At 40.1% G+C, this 17909-nt stretch overlaps 1 protein-coding gene across 1 annotated transcript; it reads left to right on the top strand.

Annotated features, from left to right (window-relative positions):
• Nucleotides 1-1245: 1245 nt before the first annotated feature.
• emp2 (epithelial membrane protein 2) lies at nt 1246-17675 on the top strand. Its single transcript, XM_041975537.1, has 5 exons — nt 1246-1381; nt 10823-11110; nt 11211-11319; nt 11399-11539; nt 15318-17675. The coding sequence occupies exons 2-5, from the start codon at nt 11033-11035 to the stop codon at nt 15485-15487; spliced, it is 498 nt and encodes a 165-aa protein (XP_041831471.1). The 5' UTR covers nt 1246-1381; nt 10823-11032; the 3' UTR covers nt 15488-17675.
• The last annotated feature ends 234 nt before the right edge of the window (nt 17676-17909 follow it).

Here is a 17909-nt window from a genome sequence, read left to right as displayed (position 1 = left end):
AATTTCCTCTGGTTTCCCTTTTGGTCTGACCTCCTCTGCTTGTTATCCCTTCTTTCTGCCATGTCGGGAAACAAACTTTCAAACTTTCCCTCACGCTACTCTAATCATTGCTCCACTGCCAAACCCCACGTACTTGTCAACAATAATTCACTAGCATTAATTTCCCTGAGACAATGCCAACTTTATTCATCTAAACTTGCCTTCATTCATCTAAATTAGCCTTTTGTTGATTATTTTTCCCCTTTAATAATACCAACTGCTGGTGTATAACAGATGGTTAAAAAGCCTGATTAGTCACTTTTACAGCGAGGTATAACGTGTAAGGGTTATTCTTCTGTTAAATGAGTAACACAGCTAAACATGTGAGTAGTACCTACCAAGAATGTAACAAAATTACCTGCAATATTCCCCTGTTGGTATTCATCATGTTTCGAGATTCAAGTGGTGCCAGGTGTTGGTCAGTCAGACTTGCACCTGATTGGCACTGCATTGATAGACAGGTATAGTGGAATGCGATTCTGGAGTCATTGGTGAGCTAGCTAACTTGACAATGCTCTCCCCCACAGAGTCAGGATCATCATGAAGTACATCCAACATTTGGAAGTGGAGAGGATGGAATGACTTGCTGTGAGTCCAGGCCTAAACCCTGTTGAACCCCTGTTAGAAACAACACCTGTGGGATCCCCTTTGGGGGGCTAGAGTGTCCAACACAAGCACCTTCAACAACCCCTGGTTAAGGAACGGGATACCATCAAACAGCAAATATGTCCAGGCTGGTGACCAGCATGAGGAGGAGGTGCCAGGCTGTTATGTCTTCATATGGATTCCACATGCTACTGAGGGAGCAATCATCCAATGCTCCAAGCAACTCAAAACAAGAGAATATTGCAAGAGATTTTAGCACATTTAGCTGTGTTTCTTATTCCACAGAAGCACAATCTTTACAAATTATCCCTCATTGTGAAGGTCACTAATCAGGCTTTCCAAACATGTATAATACAACCCAACTGGTATTATTAAGGGAGAAAATATCTAACCAAACATAATTCCCTTACTTTTTGTGTTAACTTTATATTAACTTTCACTTAACTATTTTTCTCATAATGAGCCCTGTCAAAGTAAGCATCCACAGCACGAGTAAAACACGCCCACACCTTCCACACGCGCTCACGAGAGCCGGGCTAGAGAGAGCGTGCACATACGACTCTCAGTCTCTCGTTCTCTCTCTGTCTCTCTCTCTGTCTCTCTCTCTTTTTTTCCCCAAGTTAGCGTTCCAGCGTGTGTAAAGTTAGAAAGCTGTTTTATCCCTTTTTATCCTCGTCTCTCTCTGTTTTACACCTGAAACTGAACGCAGATTTGTTTTCTTCTTGGTTCAACCTCGGTGAGTCAGCCTTGACTTTTTATTTTTATTTTATTTAGAACCGAAATGTTGAACGGAGCTTTTTGTGTGGAATTCCTGAAAATGTCACGGAGACATGCGGTGTTTTTAGACTGCCCGCTGCTGTTGGAAATAACTCTACCCCTACATTTTTTTTTTTAGGATTTTAGTGATAACTGGTGGGATAGGATGGATGATTGTTTTTCAACTTGTCAAGGATAGTTAGAAAACTCCGGTGCAGTTTTTCCCCCAGTTTTTACACAGCTCATAAGTTCAGCCGATGGAAATGAAAGGGGCGTTGTCAGCCAGAAGTGTGTGTTGTAGTGTGTGTTAATGAAACGTAGCCCGTTTGGCTCAAAACACTGAATGAATGTTTGTAGGCTGCAAAGAAAGAGAAAGTCAAATTTTCCCCAAGGGACGCAGAAAATCTGTGTTTGTGTCGCGTTTATGATGTTTTTCTTTTTTTTAATGAGACACAGAAGCTACTGTTCTGCTCATTAATTGCATTTTTAACGTCAACTGGGTTTGGAGGATTTGTTAACTTTTAATAAAAGAAATACACTAACACACTTGAGTACTTTTGAGTATTTATGCTAAAATGTCAGATTATTCGAGTAAAATATATATAATAATCTCAAAAGTATTATTAAGAACTATTTAAGTGTATTCGTGATAGTTAACTTATTTTACTGTATTTTCTATGTGACAATTGATCACAGTTCCAGTCTCCATTTGTTTGTTGTGCCCTCTTGTGGTTAAAATTAGAAATATTAATTACTGAGGTGAACGCAGTTAAATGGAGAATTGAATCTATGCAAAGCAACACACACTTTTTAATATAATGTGACATAATGTGTAACTTTAACATCATATTATAAACACACACAAGCCTTTTGAAAACTGATCTGTGCCCCATTTCCTATAATGCAGTTATTAACAGCTTATAAGAAGAAATAGTGAGAGAAAGATGAAGGAGAATTAGGCCCCCCTAAAGTTGCAACCTGCTCTTTGGGACTGGTGCTTAACATGAAGGGGGGTCGGTCCTGGGTCTTGTTGTGTTTAGTTCTGTTTCCTCTTTTACTTTTGAATTTTTTTCCCCCTGTGTATTCTGTTTTGCTTCCTGTTTCCTGTTCATTAGTTCACCTGGTTTGATTTGTTCATTCACTTCACCTGTTCATCATTAGTCCTTTTTTGTATATGTACCCCTTGATTTCTTTTTTCATGTTTCTAGTGCATGGTAGTCTTTGTGTCGCAGTCTTTATGCCGTGTCATGTAGTCTCACACTCTTGCCTCAACTCTGTTTTGTTTTTTTAAGGTTAGTTTTTGTTTATTTAAAATGTTATTCTGCATCAGTCTGCCTCCTACCTCTTCGTAAGCCTGCATTTGGGTCCTCACCTCATCCACGCCTCGAACCTTGACAAGTGATCTCTTTCAAAAAGGTTTTTTTTTTTGTTTTTGTTTTTGTTTTTTTTTAGGCCTGACACTTTTTTTCTTTATCTTTTTTTTTCTAGTCCCTCTTTTGACCAGTTTCCTTTAATTATTCAAGGTCACACCTTACAGTTTGTATAGATAAACTAACAGCTCTTTGGGAGTCACCTTGTTGATACACAAAAACAATTTGATGTCTGTCAAACTGTTATCCTTGTTATTTCTCAGACGTACCAAAAACAGAAAAAATGTGTGTGGGGGGTGGGGGGGTGAATATCTTTGACAAGCTGCTGGTAAAGTCATCAAAGATACTATTTCCAGTTGGTTCTTAGCTAGGCTTTTGGTTACTATAGCTACAACACTGGTTCATTACTTGAATGATTGATCGATACGTGTTAAGTGGCTTCACAAAGCAAAAATAAATAATAGTTAAAATCAAATAAAATGTCAAGGACTGGACTGGACTCACTTTAAGATATTAAAAAGTCTGATTTCTCGGAAGTCAAATGTAAATAAATAAAGTGTAGTTTAAGGCTTTTGCCAAGTAATGCATTAAAAAAAGATGTGTTGAGCAATGTTGAGCTTTACAGCTAAGTAAATACATGGAAGTTGGTCGTAGGAGCTTCATGATAGGTAAAACTATCAAAACAGAGGGTGTTTGACTCCAGCTAGAGCAGAGCTCCTGAGGGTGCAGGATGGTGTGGAGGTTAATGCAGTGGTTCCCAAGCTTTTTCTGCAGGGCCCCCTTTCATTGCCAACGATGTCAGTTAATAATAATTGACATCCCCCCACCCACCCACCCACCTCCAATTCCACTACCACATGCACCCCGATGCTTACAACGAAACGCACAAAGAAATGTACCACGAAATAGTCTTTAGTTTATTGGTGGCCTCTTTGTTAACTATAGTTAAAACCATGTCAGTGGCAGAAGGAATAATCAATTCCTCTACTATAGCGTGAGGCTTTTAAACCAGGAAACTGCAAATCTACTTCAGGTGAATTGAGCTTTCAATGAGATAAATACTGCTTTAGGAGAACAGCTCTGCTTTATATGACAGGTAGTTTATTTCTAAAGTGATCAACCGGCTTTTCTTTGTGTTCAGGATGAGAAGTCCCCAAGTAGCGCTGTAACTTGTTTGGCTTCATACCGTCAGATGCTGATTTTACCGTCAGAATTTTGAGACATAAAACTAACTGTGGTCTCATCATCCACCATCGACCATTACAGTTACTTGACCATTACCTGGTCATACCTAGAGAAAGACATGCCTCATCATATTTTGTTATTAGTAGATGAAATCTCTGTTCTTGATTCATCATCATTTGCCCAAATTTCACAAATTTGTCCATGTTTTGCTAGCAGTCTAAATTTTACTTAGCCTTGCTAATTAATGGGACAGAGTGATAGTATAAAGGAGGTTTAAGTGTGAAGTTTTACATGGTGCAGACAGATAGGAGAGGAATGGTAAACAGAGGGAAATGGAGATGTAAGTGGAGATCTTTTCACCTCTTGCTACCCAGCCTCACTTTGCCATGTGGAAGCCATTACTCAGCACTGTCATATAAGGAATGTATGAGAAAAGACACACATACATAAAAACCACGTTAGTGTCCAACTTGAAAGAATTCTTGTGTCAGAGGGAAGTCTTTAAACACAGCAGGAGGACAGTTCTGTGCATTTTTTTTTACATTCCTTTGCAACCATGTCGCCATTAATGTCTGCTTTAGTTTCATTTGGTACTCAACAAAACTCCACCAATGATAAATATTTCAAAGCATCAAGGAGGGGAATTTATATGCACAGACATTTCCATTCCTAGGCTGTAACACAAGAATGTGCCAATTTGAGATAAATAATATATATTACATAGTTATGATTTATAAATAATATATGAAATATTTACTTTCAAGTTTTGCTTGAGTAAATGTTATGTGTTTTTAAATGAAGCCTTAGATTTTACAGAGGACCTCAGACTTAACGAAGAAAATTATGAAGTTCTCACATTCACTAACCTGAGTTTTTAGACAAAACAACAGAACTCTCATGTTTCATCTCTTGCTACAGCAACAGTATACAACGTACTGTTATTTTTTAATATCAACACTGAAGCTGTCAGTCAGTGCCAACCATCCTGGTTTGCGCTCTGTCATTGTAGGCAAAATACACAGGTCAGACATGGGCAGTTTTCTAGTAATAGGGAGTGAGAAGTATGTTGCTTGTATGAAACACAGGCTGCTGCTCCTTTTAACAGGATTGATGAATGATCTTATAGCAGTTGTCTGCCCTTCAATGCCCAGGCAAAGTAGCTTGGTCTAATGAAACAGCAAAGTCAAAATCAAAATTGACCTTCCAATTCAAGGATTGACCAAATCTGGTTCAAAAGTTAACTATGTTGGTGCTGGGTGTGGTGATACAGCAATTTACTCTGTAACTTTTCCATTCCTCAGTGTAGATGATTGGCTAAGTGCAAAGTTAGTCCTGTTAGCAAGGTTAGCTGTCCTGGCTAGGTCTACTGCTGTCTTATACAGTACCAGTCAAAAGTTAGGACAAAGTTTTGTCCAGTTTTTTGACTGATACTAAATAGATGAAGGCATATTTGTGATGCTAAACCAAAATGAGAGCAGAGGACAATCTGACATTGCAAACCCTGGTTTTTATGTCCATGCATGTTCCAGTAGGAATCAGTGAAACTCTTCACCCTGGAAGGCATTTTCCACAAAGTCCAGTTGACTGCTCAAAATTGCATTTGAACAATAGATGTAAACACAGAAAAATCTACAGTTACGTTACAGTTAGTTTGTCTGTACAGGGTTTTAGTTACTCTCAATCAAACTTGTTTGGATGCACGATGCAGAGAGATGCTTTAACAGCTGTTTATAGGCTTGCACAGATGGGAGCACAGACACTCCAAGTCTGCTCTCAGGACAAAAGTCAGTATGTCTTGCTGCATTTCTTTAGATTCTTCCTGAATTCTGTATTGCTGCATATGGTGTCATCAAACTGATATCATCAAGAGATGCAGGTCTTCTGTTTTTATATAGTGCAAATATTACAGTCTTTTCTTCCATAGATGGGTTTATTATAACACCAAATTTATGTTATATGCAAAAATAGACAGCACATTTTGATCTGAATAGCTTCAATTCGGGAAACAAATGTAATCTCAAAGCCCTTCAGGTTAATTTCTATTCATTATAATTGTAGTAATTATAGTATTTTCTTCTGTTACACTGATTAATATCAAGTGTGCAGATAAAGAAACAAAAAAGCAGCACAGATTGTAAATTGCATCCAGCTGAATTTTTTAAATGGAATAATACAAAACAAACATTTACCAGCTAAGCATCCATTAGTAGTAAATCTGAACAGGATTTACATTCGAAAGGTGGTTAAGGGGCCAGAAAGCTCTGGTGGAAGTCTTCTTGACATTTCTCTTTAATCGGATTTTCCGTGGCCAAAGACAGAGGGAATGAGACAAACAGAGTCGGGGAGAGTGGGACAGTGAGCGAGACAGGGGAGATTCAGAGGCCCAGTTAAGTCTGTGGCTTTGTGTTTTATGAAAACATAAAAAGTCAGCATTTTCCACCAGGCAAGGGAATCAGCCGACATGCAGACACACTCAAACACAGAGTCCCCCCTGCCTCCTATTATAAGGCTGAGTGGAGCGGAGGAACGGCTGCATTTGTGTGTGTTAGTAAGTGTATGTGTTGTATAAATCAGGGGAGGGAAGAGTGCTGGAGGTTTCTCCTCTTCAGTTTCCTTCTATACAGTTCCTTTAAGTGTGTGTCAAGTGTGTGTTCCTAAAAGTAAAATGCAAAGGTCACAGTCTCATCTTGTACAAACAAAATGTAGGATAATGTGCTTATAGTCAAGTGACTTACATTATAAAACTGTTTCATTTTTTGTGCTTCCTTTTCTCCAACTACAGACTTTCCATGGTCATTTTTATGTGCAGAGTAACTCTCATAAATCTAAAGCCACTGAAACCAGATATAAACCCTCTTTTGATGGTTCTAAAAACATCAGGCTTAAAGAGGAAAAAAAGGTTTTAGTCTCCAAAAACCTGCTTTTCACAGCCACTGTCGGTTACATTTTTCATCTTTCTATGGGAGCAGTAAAATTGTCTCTTGTTGGACAGACATCAGTTCATCATAATGCAGATTGCCTCATTAATGACTTCAGAGATTAATGCAACCATGGCAAATTCGAGTGAGGACTGTAGCTGCTTGTTCTTCTGATTGACACCACAGCTGAAGAAATATTCCTTTGTGTGTGAGTACGTAAGGTCTGTTATGGTAGATAATGCATGAATATGTGAAATATCAGTTTTATTCATACCAGGGTTGCAAGACTAATGCCAAGTGTCAGGAGTATTTTTGGGTCTCTTTCGTGATTAGGTCCAAGTCAAACCTTTATAAGAGTATGTTTTTGTGGGTGTTAAGGTGTGTGTATTAGTATTTTGAGCATTTCTCAACAAAGTACTTTTTGCTATTCATTTTAAATAGGATTACTCTGTGATGTTTGCTCAGTAAAACCAAAGTAACAGACATATTGCAAAGCATCATCGCACCACTTGAAAGTGAAAGATGGAAAAAAAAGAGCATGATTGCAGTTTTTGTTAAATGTCTATTTTTCTGTAATAAAAGGCTGGGCAGTCAGATGACTGGACATTTTTTTAAAATAAAATTCATGCAAAAATACATTGTTATTGCCAGTCTTTCAAGTCTGTTATCTATGCTTTTTTTTTTTTTTTTTTTGCTTTCTTTAATCATATAAATTGTGAGAACCTCATGTTCAATTTTCTTTTTTCTTTGTGAGTTCCTTGATCGACCACAAATATGTGTGAGTGTGTTTGTGTGCATACATCTACACTCATGTTTTTGTTTTTCTCTCTTCCCTCCATTTCCCTCCAATGGGGCTCCCTTCCTTCTCCTGTCTCCTCCTTCTTCCCCTTGCCCCTCCTTTCTTTCCTCCTCTCTCCACTGAGATGAAATGGCAGACAGCAGATCCAGCTGTATACGCGTGTGTGTGTGTATGTGTGTGTGGATGTACGTGTATGTCCGTGAGGTTATTTGCCACTCCAAAGAAAGCTCCTGCAGGTCAGATTAGACTTAGTTGCCATAGAGATGCTCTGCACTTGATGTAGTGGATTAAACTTGTTAATGTTTTACGGTCGAAACTTAACTGTGATTCTTTTATTACTTGTTACTTTATAATAAAATGTTTGTCTATCTGGGAATATTAAGGTCTGAAGATGCAAAACCCAGGCTTCTAGAAGGTTGTTGTCAGGCCTAAAAATGAGTGTGCGTCTCTTACCCACCCAGTGTGAACTGTCATTCATACCATTTATCACTTAATTAGTTCAGCTACATATGTCCAAACATTTTCACAAGCATCAAGAGTAAATTGAAATATGCCTGACCAGTTCATTGCTCAAAATTGCATCGTGCATCCTTTTTAGTCTTTAATTTGATTTTGGAGCATAATGATGAAGACTCTTGGGAAAGTCAAAAGTCATTACTATTTATGTTCTTATTTGAAACTGAACTCCTATCCATATACTCCATATGTTTACCCACTTCCCTTTTTTACTCTTTAACCCCTTGTCCTCCCTCCCTCTTCCCCCAGCTCAGAATGGGAGGACTGATCCTCTGTCACATCCCACAGCCACATGCTTGCACACTAAAACGGTGGCCTGCTTCCTGTTGGCGGGGAGCAGTTGTTTTTACTGTGACTCCATTTTGGCAGACAAGGCCAATTCCTCTGCTGTCTGGCTGTGTGTGTATGTGTGTGTGTGTGTGTCTGCCTCCTCAACTTCTAAAGTGCTGATAAGAGGCTGTTCCTTAATTCAAAATCATTCTGAGTGGACTATATGTGTAGTTTTATGTGCTTTATCCCCTGAAGATGGTTAGAGTGAGTTTGATGTATGAAACCAGACAGAGAACAGATGTTGCCTTTACTCTGGACTCATATTAAGTTTTTAAACAGTCATTAAAGCACTGCTGTAAGAGTTTTCTTTAACAGATAAACTGAAGCTTTTGGAGGCTTTGTGGAGTTGTGTTGAAAGAACATTTAAAAGCTTAATCAAATCTCCGTCTCTAACAAAGTAAATTCATTCTCTTGTTGAAATGTAAACCTATGATACAGCTGGGGATCTGGAAAGGCTTTTCACTCACAAATGTCCTCTGTTTTCTGCATAGATCTTTTTTTCTCTTTGTCTTGACCAATCTTCCAGTATTTGTATCAGAAAATGTCCCCACAGGATGAATGTGAATGTGCCATCACCATGTTTGACTGTTGGGAATGGTGTATAGGAGGGGATGCTTGCTCCGTGCATGATTTTCCTAATATCACTGGGGATTGTGGCCAATTAATCCAATTTTAAATGAATCAGATCAGATGGTTGTTTTTATTGCTGAGAAAAGTTTGTGTACCTCTTAGTGAAGAATGGCTTCTGTCTTTGCTGAAGGTCTTGCTGGTGGTGTGGTTATTGGCTTGTTGGCTTCTCATTTGACCACCTTTTTGCTCCTGATCACTGTGTTTGATGGAGTAGCCAGATCTAGGAAGTCTAGTGGTAGTTCTCAAACAGCTATGATATATTTCAGGGTGTTTTTTTTTTCTTTGCATATTGAAAGTTGCAAAAATACCATTTTCACATTGTCTAATGAAATGATTTAGACACAGCTGAGCTCCATTCAAGTTGCAGATTCATTTCAGGCACCATCAATAGAAATAGGATGCAATAGAGCTCTGTTGATGTTGATTTTCAGTTATTATATTTAATTGTGCAACAAAATGGTCCAAAAACCTGTTTTTGCTTTGTAATTCTGGGTTATCATGTGTTAATTAACAGGGGGAGAAAACAACAATTTAGTTTTTGATACTCTTGCCTTACCTAAACTACTTAAACCTTGCCCAAATTTAGCCTTAGTTTGTTCTTCAGTTTTATGACCTGCTCCGTTGCATCAGTTCTTTGTTGTAAGCAAGAACCTAGAGTTTTTGTTTTTTGGCACACATTACACAGCCAAGTTTTTGATAAATGCAGTCAAAGATTAATATCTAAAATAAAATGGGTATCCTATATGGATATTTTAAAATATTCATATCTAAAAACCCTAAAGTATCCAAAATGCCAGTTTTATGTTTAGATACCAAGAGATACTGTACTACCACAAGGGTCCAAAAACTTTCCATCTGCACTATAACTGCTTGTTCAGAAACAGAAGTGCACAAAATCCTTATTTAGATAAACGGTCACATCTTCAGCGGAGTCACGCACAGACACATCTGTTATAACTGTAGCCATAAACTACTGGGTGTTTCATTTGTATTATAATGGTATAGATTCCAAGATCACACCACAAAACAAAACTGATAAGCTGGCATTTGTGTGTCCTTGTTTCATTTAAAGTATGTAAACATCATGAAAATCAGTTCATAACATTCTTTGGGAATGTACAATAACATGTCATGTAGATGTATTATTCCTGGACTGGTCCAGTGCAAGCCTTTACACATCTGAAGTTTTGCATTTACAGTAGAGTCAGCCTCCATCAACAACTCTTAGTCTGGATTAAGGCCTTCAATTTCTGCAGAGTAAACACCACACTCCCACATAATATAAATGTGTATATACATGTACACACTTTGGCTTACATACAAGCACATTTTCTGTAATTTGAGGGGAGACTTCGAGGCGACAAATATTTCTATGTTTCATTAACCCTGCATTTTGTTTCAGTTGTTTGGAAATGCTGTATGTTGGTAATTGGCTCCAGATGTACCAGTAGTTATAAGTGCATATACACTCAGCTTGAATTGCCTTTAAGGTATTTTCTTCACCTACCAGTTAGTCTAAAGTTGACTCAAAACAATCCTGTATTTATTTTCTTTTGTTCATGTGCAGACCTCCATACTACACTTGTGATTAATATGACCTGATTGCAAAGCAATTTATCTGTCATGTTCGTGTGTTTGTTATTAAATTCTTACACATTTGTTGCTCCCCACAGAATCTTTTAATGTGAGACACCTTGATCCAGTCTTCACTATCAGCCTGCAGCCTCACCTGTCTGACAGCCTGCATAAACACTCAGAAAACATCCCACCCAAACCAGCAACATACAGCTGCAAATTCTCTACAAGGTAGCAGGAGCAGCAACAAGTCAGTGAAACAGCCTGCAAGTTATTTTGTCCATAGAGGGCCGCACTGAAAGAGAGCCATGTTGATCATCCTAGCCTTCATCATCCTTTTCCACATGGCTGCAGCCATCATACTCTTCGTTGCTACTATTCATAATGTAAGTATACACACAAAATGAACATAGTTTGAATATAGTGTGACAGTCCAGGTTGCATGTTAAATCCACCCACTTGCCCCCCCTCTTTCCTGTTACAAAGGCATGGTGGATTGTGTCTCCGAGTGGACGTGATGTAATTTACTCTGACTTGTGGTACTCCTGTAACTCCACCTGTTACCCCATTGAGAACAGCCACACTGCTGATGCAGGTGAGAATTTGCAGTAATTTTGTTCCACCAACAAGTGCTTGAGGTGTGTTTTGTATATATAACTCATTTTCTTTCTCAGCTTATCTGCAGGCAGTCCAGGCCACTATGATCCTGGCCAGCATTTTATGTAGCGTCAGCTTCTTCGTCTTCCTCCTTCAACTCTTCAGGATCAAGCAGGGAGAGCGATTCATTTTTACAGCTATTATCCAGCTGTTGGCCTGTATGTAAAACACACACACACACAACAAAGCTAATTGTCTGATTTATCATTTTCCTTGAATTACAATCCCTTACTTTTGCATTATCAGTATGAAATCTCCATAGAGTACCTCTACCATTGAATGAGCATGATAATAACACAATTAACACTTTTTTTTACACACATTCATTTTGTCACGTTATGAAAAACAAATGAATGAATGACAGAGTGGCTATATCAAGCAAGCAGGCTGACACTGCCAGTGTTTCCAATTTAGTGATGTGAAATAGATGCATGTATACCCAAAAGTGCATTATATTCATAATATGTGTAACACACACACTGTCTGATTATATTGGAGGGTGCTACAAAATGAAAATTTTAGCAGAGCAGAGCAACACCATGGAAGTGCTTGAAATAGATGGCACAAGGCAACACACAACTTTTATGAGTTTATTATATGCCACAATTTCAAGTTTGTTGTGTCATCTGACGAAGAACAAAAAAATGTGTAAATAATAAGACCAAGTTCATTTATTTGCTTTATTAATATAAAGTAAATGTGAGCACAGAGAGTAGGAAAAACAAATTAAAATGCTTCACATAAAACATTATAAGCATTAGAGTGGGGCTCCTCCCTGAGCTGCCACCTTATCGTGGTGGAGGAGTTTGTGCATCCTGACGATCCTAGCGGCTATGTTGTCGGGGGCTTCATGCCCCTGTTGGGGTCACCCATGGCAAACAGGTGTCTAGGGGAGGGACCAGACAAAGTGCGGCTCAAATCACCCCTGTGATGATGACAAAGCAAGGACCAGGGTTTCCCTTGCCGGGACGTGGGTAAGCAGACCCCCCCTCTGGAGCCAGGTCTGGAAGGCAGACGCTTGGCGGCCGGCCTTTGCCCATGGGGCCTGGACGGACTCAGCCCGAAGGGGTGACATGGGCCTCTCCTCCCGTGGGCTCACCACCTGCAGGAGGGGCCATAGGGGTCGGGTGCATTGTGAGCTGGGCGACTGCCAGAGGCGGGAACCCTGGCGGTCTGATCCTCGGCTGCAAAAGCTAGCTCTAGGGACGTGGAATGTCACCTCTCTGGCGGGGAAGGAGCTGGTGCATGAGATTGAGCGGTTCCGGCTAGATATAGTTGGACTCACCTCGACCCATGGCTTGGGCTCTGGAACCACTGTCCTTGAGAGGGGCTGGACCCTCTTCCATTCTGGAGTTGCTCCTGGTGAGAGGCGCCGAGCAGGTGTAGGCATGCTCATTGCCCCCCAACGTGGCTATGGAGAATGACTTCTGGACAGCTTCGAGGAGATTCTGGTCCACCATCTGGTGGTTCAGGCGGGGAAAGCAGTGCTCCATCAACACTGTAGTGGCGATGGGGGCTGCTGACCTTGACTCGGGACGTTGTGAGGTGGTGGAGGAAATACTTCGAAGACCTTCTCAATCCCACTAACACGTTTTCAGATGAAGAAGCAGAGTCTGAGGAACCTGGTGTTGGCTCTCCGATTTCTGGGGCTGAGGTCACAGAGGTGGTTAAAAAACTCCTCAGTGGCAGGGCTCAGGGCTCAGGGGTGGATGAGGTCCGGCCAGAGTTTCTTATGGCTCTGGATGCTGTAGGGCTGTCTTGGCTGCATTGTGTGGACATTGGGGACAGTTCCCCTGGACTGATAAACTGGGGTGGTGGGACCGGAGGGTGTGCTCCAACTACAGGGGGATCACACTCCTCAGCCTCCGTGGTAAGGTCTATTTAGGGGTACTGTAGAGGAGGGTCCGTCAGATAGTCGAATCTCGGATTGAGGAGGAGCAGTGTGGTTTTCATCCCAGTCATGGAACAGTGGACCAGCTCTACACTCTCTTCAGGGTTTTAGTTGGGGCATGGGAATTCGCTCAACTTGGAGAAACATTCGACCGTGTCCCCCAGAGACTGCTGTGGGGGTACTCCGGGAGTATGGAGTGTCGGACCCCCTTGTACGAGCTGTCCGGTCCCTGTACGACCGGTGTCAGAGCTTGGTCCGCATTGCCAGCAGTAAATCAGAATTGTTTCTGGTGATGGTTGGACTCAGCCAAGGCTGCCCTTTGTCACCGATTCTGTTAATAACTTTTATGGACAGAATTTTTAAGCGCAGATGTTGAGGGGATCCGGTTTGTTGGCCTCAGGATTGGGTCTCTGCTCTTTGCGGATGATGTGGTTTTGTTGGCTTCATCGGGCCATGATCTTCAGCTCTCACTGGAGCGATTCGCAGCTGAGTGTGAAGCAGCTGGGATGAGACTCCAAAACCGAGACCATGGTCCTCAGCCGGAAAAGGGTCGGCAGTGAGGTCCTGTCCCAAGTGGAGGAGTTCATGTATCTCGGGGTCTTGTTCACAAGTGAGGGAAGGATGGAGCGGGAGATCAACAGGGGGATCTGTGCAGAGTCTGCAGTGATACGAACTCTGCACTGGTCTGTTGTGGTGAAGAGGGAACTGAGCCAAAAGGCAGGGCTCTCGATTTACCGCTTGATCCACGTTCCTACCCTCACCTATGGTCACGAGCTGTGGGTATTACATGAAAGAACAAGATCGCGAATACAAGCCGCCGAAATGAGTTTTCTCTGCAGGGTAGCCCTTAGGGATAGGGATATGGTAAGAATCTCTGTGACACAGGAGGGGCTCAGAGTAGAGTCTCTGCTACTCCTCTTGATGTGGAGGAGCAGCATCTGGTCAGGATGCCTCCTGGACGCCTCCCTGGTGAGGTGTTCCAGGCACGTCCCACCGGAAAGAGGCCCCAGGGAAGACCCAGGACACGCTGGACAGACTACATCTCTCGGCTGGCCTAGGAACGCCTCGGGATCCCCCTGGATGAGGTGTTGAATGTGGCCAGGGAGAGGGAAGTCTGGATTTCCCTGTTTAGGCAGCTGCCCCCGTGACCCGACTCCAGATAAGTGGCAGACAATGGAGCCAGAGTACCTGGAGAGAATCCACGCATACACGGGAAGAACATGCAAACACCACACAAAGAGGCCACTGTTCAAACTTCCCCCGAGCCAAGACGCAAACTAACGACCTTCTGGCTGTAAGGCCGTAGTGCTAACCACCACACCACTGTTCTGTTTTGTAAACTAACAGTAGGATTTTGAAGTCAGTTCTTCAGACAGGAAGCCAGTATAAAGATCTGAGGACTGGAGATTTGAGCAGCAGTGTTCTGGACTAACTGCAGCTGTATGATGGACATTTTAGGGAGACCTGTAAGGAAAGCATTACAGTAGTTTAGTTAATTTATAATCTCTTACTTCCAACAGTATTTATCCATGACTTAATATCTTTTGTGGTGTTCCTGGATGTCACCTGCATGTATGCATGCATGTATTTGTTGTCTTTATGCAATATGTATGTTAGATTATGACAATTTAAGCTTCCTGAGGTATTTCTCTAATGTTTTTTATACATTTAAGGGAAGATGAAATATCTTTTAAGTCATTTTGGTATCCAGCATATTAACTGAGTGAAATAATTCCAATAACGAAGAACAGAATGCCTGCAACTGACTGCAAATGACAGCTACACTGTCATGTTGTTAAAAAGTTGATAAAATAAGGCAACCAGTTGCAAAGCTTTTTTGAGTAAATTCAACTAAGAGGTTCTGGTACTGTGTGAATCTAAATTAAAAGGGCAACTCAAAGTGGAATCCTAAAGTTAGAATAGGATATTCAGATCTACTCAAGTTCACTCAACGTTTTTTTTAAAAGAGTCGTTGGAAATAATACTTTATAGTATGTTATTCACCATCTGTGTGTAATATATCCATTCATCTCTCCTCCTTCCAGCTCTATGTGTGATGATTGCAGCATCCATCTACACAGCTGAGCATAAGAGTTTTCATGTGCGCAGTCTCCATCAAGGCTCCTATGGCTCCTCCTTTGTTCTGGCATGGATCAGCTTCCCCATGACTCTCATCAGCGGCCTCATGTACCTGGTGCTCCGGAAACGCAAATAGATGGGAATCGCTTACAACACAGGATATTCAGACATTTAGATAGAAACTTGGACAGATACAAACATTTATATAAACATTATTTTGCTAACCCTACCATTTCTTTTAAGTATTGAAATAAAAAAAGAAAAAAAAAAACACCAAAAGCATAGCAAACCCTGTGTTATTTTAAGGCACATGTTCAGAACTGGACATCTCCCTATATGATATTGAGCAACAGATTTGTGTCGATGTGGCATTAACATGGTCATGGTGCCCTCCTCCTTCTTGAAGGTGTGATGTTCTCACTAAATGCTGCAAAGATATAGCAGTACCAGATTTACCCTCATTTTTCTGCTTTTATTTTTCTGAAAACTTTTAAGATAAAAGAAAAAAAATGCACCAAAAATGCCTCAACTGAAAAGTGTCGGGTTACTTTTGCCAGCTCAGTCCACTGTGCTGGATAACTTAATTCACGTGTAGCAAATGCACACCACATGCAGCAGCATTCATCCTTTACTTACTGCTCAGCGTTGGCGCCTGAAGCTCGTTGTAGCATTTTCTGAGAACATCCTGCATCTTTACCAAGCTGTGTTTCCGGAAGTCTCCTCTTTTTGTCTTGTTGTTTCCTGTTGCCCCCCAGTGGCATTAACTTTTCATAGGAATATTTTGACAATTGTCTGACTGGGACACGACACCTGGATTCACCAACGAGTCCATTATTATTAAGGAGACTTAACGTGATTTGTTTTGTACATATTTGATGTGTATGCATAGTTCATCTTAGATTCTAGTAATAAAAAAAAACAAACAAAAAAAGAACATGTTAATCATGATAAACATGAAGTGTAGTAAAGTTGTAGTTCCAAGTTAAAATGTAGGATTTTAATCTCATTAATTTTTTTTGTATTATTTCAGTACTGATTTGTGTTTTAATAGTGAAAAAGAAACCAATGACGTGCTGCGATATTTGGGATTTAAAATGAAAAAAAAAGAAAAAATGGAAACATGCAAACTTGAAATAAGAATGAACATTTCTTTGTTACAATTATTAATTACTTTTTTGTTCAGTCTCTCTGATAAAAGTCAAAAGCTATTTATTGTTTTAAAAAAACCACTGTTTTGTTTGTATTTTAGCATAACGTTACTGAGGATATATGAAGTAATGAAGTCTTGCCATATTTCCCCTCTCTGAGCAGGCTACTGTTGGTCCATTGCTGGGACATTTCAGCAGAATATTACCATTTTGCCCCAACCTTTTACCAGTCATCAATTTCCCTAAATCGTTTCTAACAGCCTTTATAGTCATATTGGTTGGTGTTGGCATTTGGGGGTGGAACATGTTGGGAAAGCAGCAGGGATATTAATTTTACAGCTGACATAACCAGAAAATTCGCTGAAGCAAATGTTCAGCTCACAAAAGTGATTGGATCACAGAGCCTGGTAACTGACAAGCTAAAAAATATTAACCATCGAGGGGAAAAGACATGGAAGTGATTTTATTATGCTCTGCTATCTCAAGCTGATACTTGAAAATAAACAAATGATATAAGATACCATAGATTATGATGTTTATTGTGGATTTTGGTTAAATTGTCATCTTTAGGGTTCATTTTAAGGTTTTCATCTTTCAGAAAATCCCCAAATTAATGCAGAGGTCAAAATTGGCTGTTAGTGTCTTCTTTAAAAATCTTGAAATTAGTCTCAAACCATCACAATGTCTTAAAGACTTGACTTTTTGGAGACACTATGAAACGCAGGAGCATGCTGACAAATGAGCACAAGCTATTGAAACCAAAACTGTATTGAACATTGTTTTATTTTTATTTAAAAAGATGTTTTTGGTGAAGTATTAATTCCACATTTAAGGATTTCATGTCGCTCTATCATTTTTTAAGAGGTTTAATTAAATAATTTTGTTTTATTGCAAGGAATTAATTTTTTCCTGTTATATTTGATCAATTCTTATATGCATTCTGCATTCATTATTTTGTAGTGATTAAATGACATGAAGCTATTTATTTTGACCTCTGGTGCAACATCAGTGGCAGCTCCAGTCCTCTTTTAAATAATCATGTATCAAACATTCAGTTTAAACTACACCAAGTGGACTGATGTAAAACTGCGCCATGTGTGCATTTTGGTTTTAAGCTTCAGAATTTTGCCCCTCACCTGTTGAAAAAGATCTCAATAAATCTAAATGTATACATCAGTGCTTGTTTGTTGCCTTCTTGACCCTCATGCTGCCTTTCAATTCAAATTTTTTGTTGCTCACAAGCAATATTGTCTCACCTCTTCTGCCTCTGCACTGTTTCTTACTTCAGACAGGTGGCAGCAATGCCTTTTGAAAAGCAAAACAGCATTATGGGGAAGTACATCTAAAAGCTAAATTTAAAAATAGTAGATAATGAGGCTGTAGCGTGGGAAAAAGTTAAACAAAAAAGAT

The sequence above is a fragment of the Melanotaenia boesemani genome, chromosome 2, assembly GCF_017639745.1.
Source record: "Melanotaenia boesemani isolate fMelBoe1 chromosome 2, fMelBoe1.pri, whole genome shotgun sequence".
NCBI classification, from domain to species: domain Eukaryota; kingdom Metazoa; phylum Chordata; class Actinopteri; order Atheriniformes; family Melanotaeniidae; genus Melanotaenia; species Melanotaenia boesemani.
The sequence above is the reverse complement of the archived record's forward strand: the minus strand, read 5'-3'. Positions and strand labels throughout refer to the sequence as shown.

Excerpts from the sequence above, each read along its gene's own strand:
- emp2 (XM_041975537.1), top strand. The coding sequence starts at position 11,033 with ATGTTGATCATCCTAGCCTTCATCATCCTTTTCCACATGGCTGCAGCC. Across the intron at positions 11,111-11,210 it reads TCGTTGCTACTATTCATAAT|GCATGGTGGATTGTGTCTCC; the intron begins GTAAGTATACAC and ends CCTGTTACAAAG. Across the intron at positions 11,320-11,398 it reads CAGCCACACTGCTGATGCAG|CTTATCTGCAGGCAGTCCAG; the intron begins GTGAGAATTTGC and ends TTTCTTTCTCAG.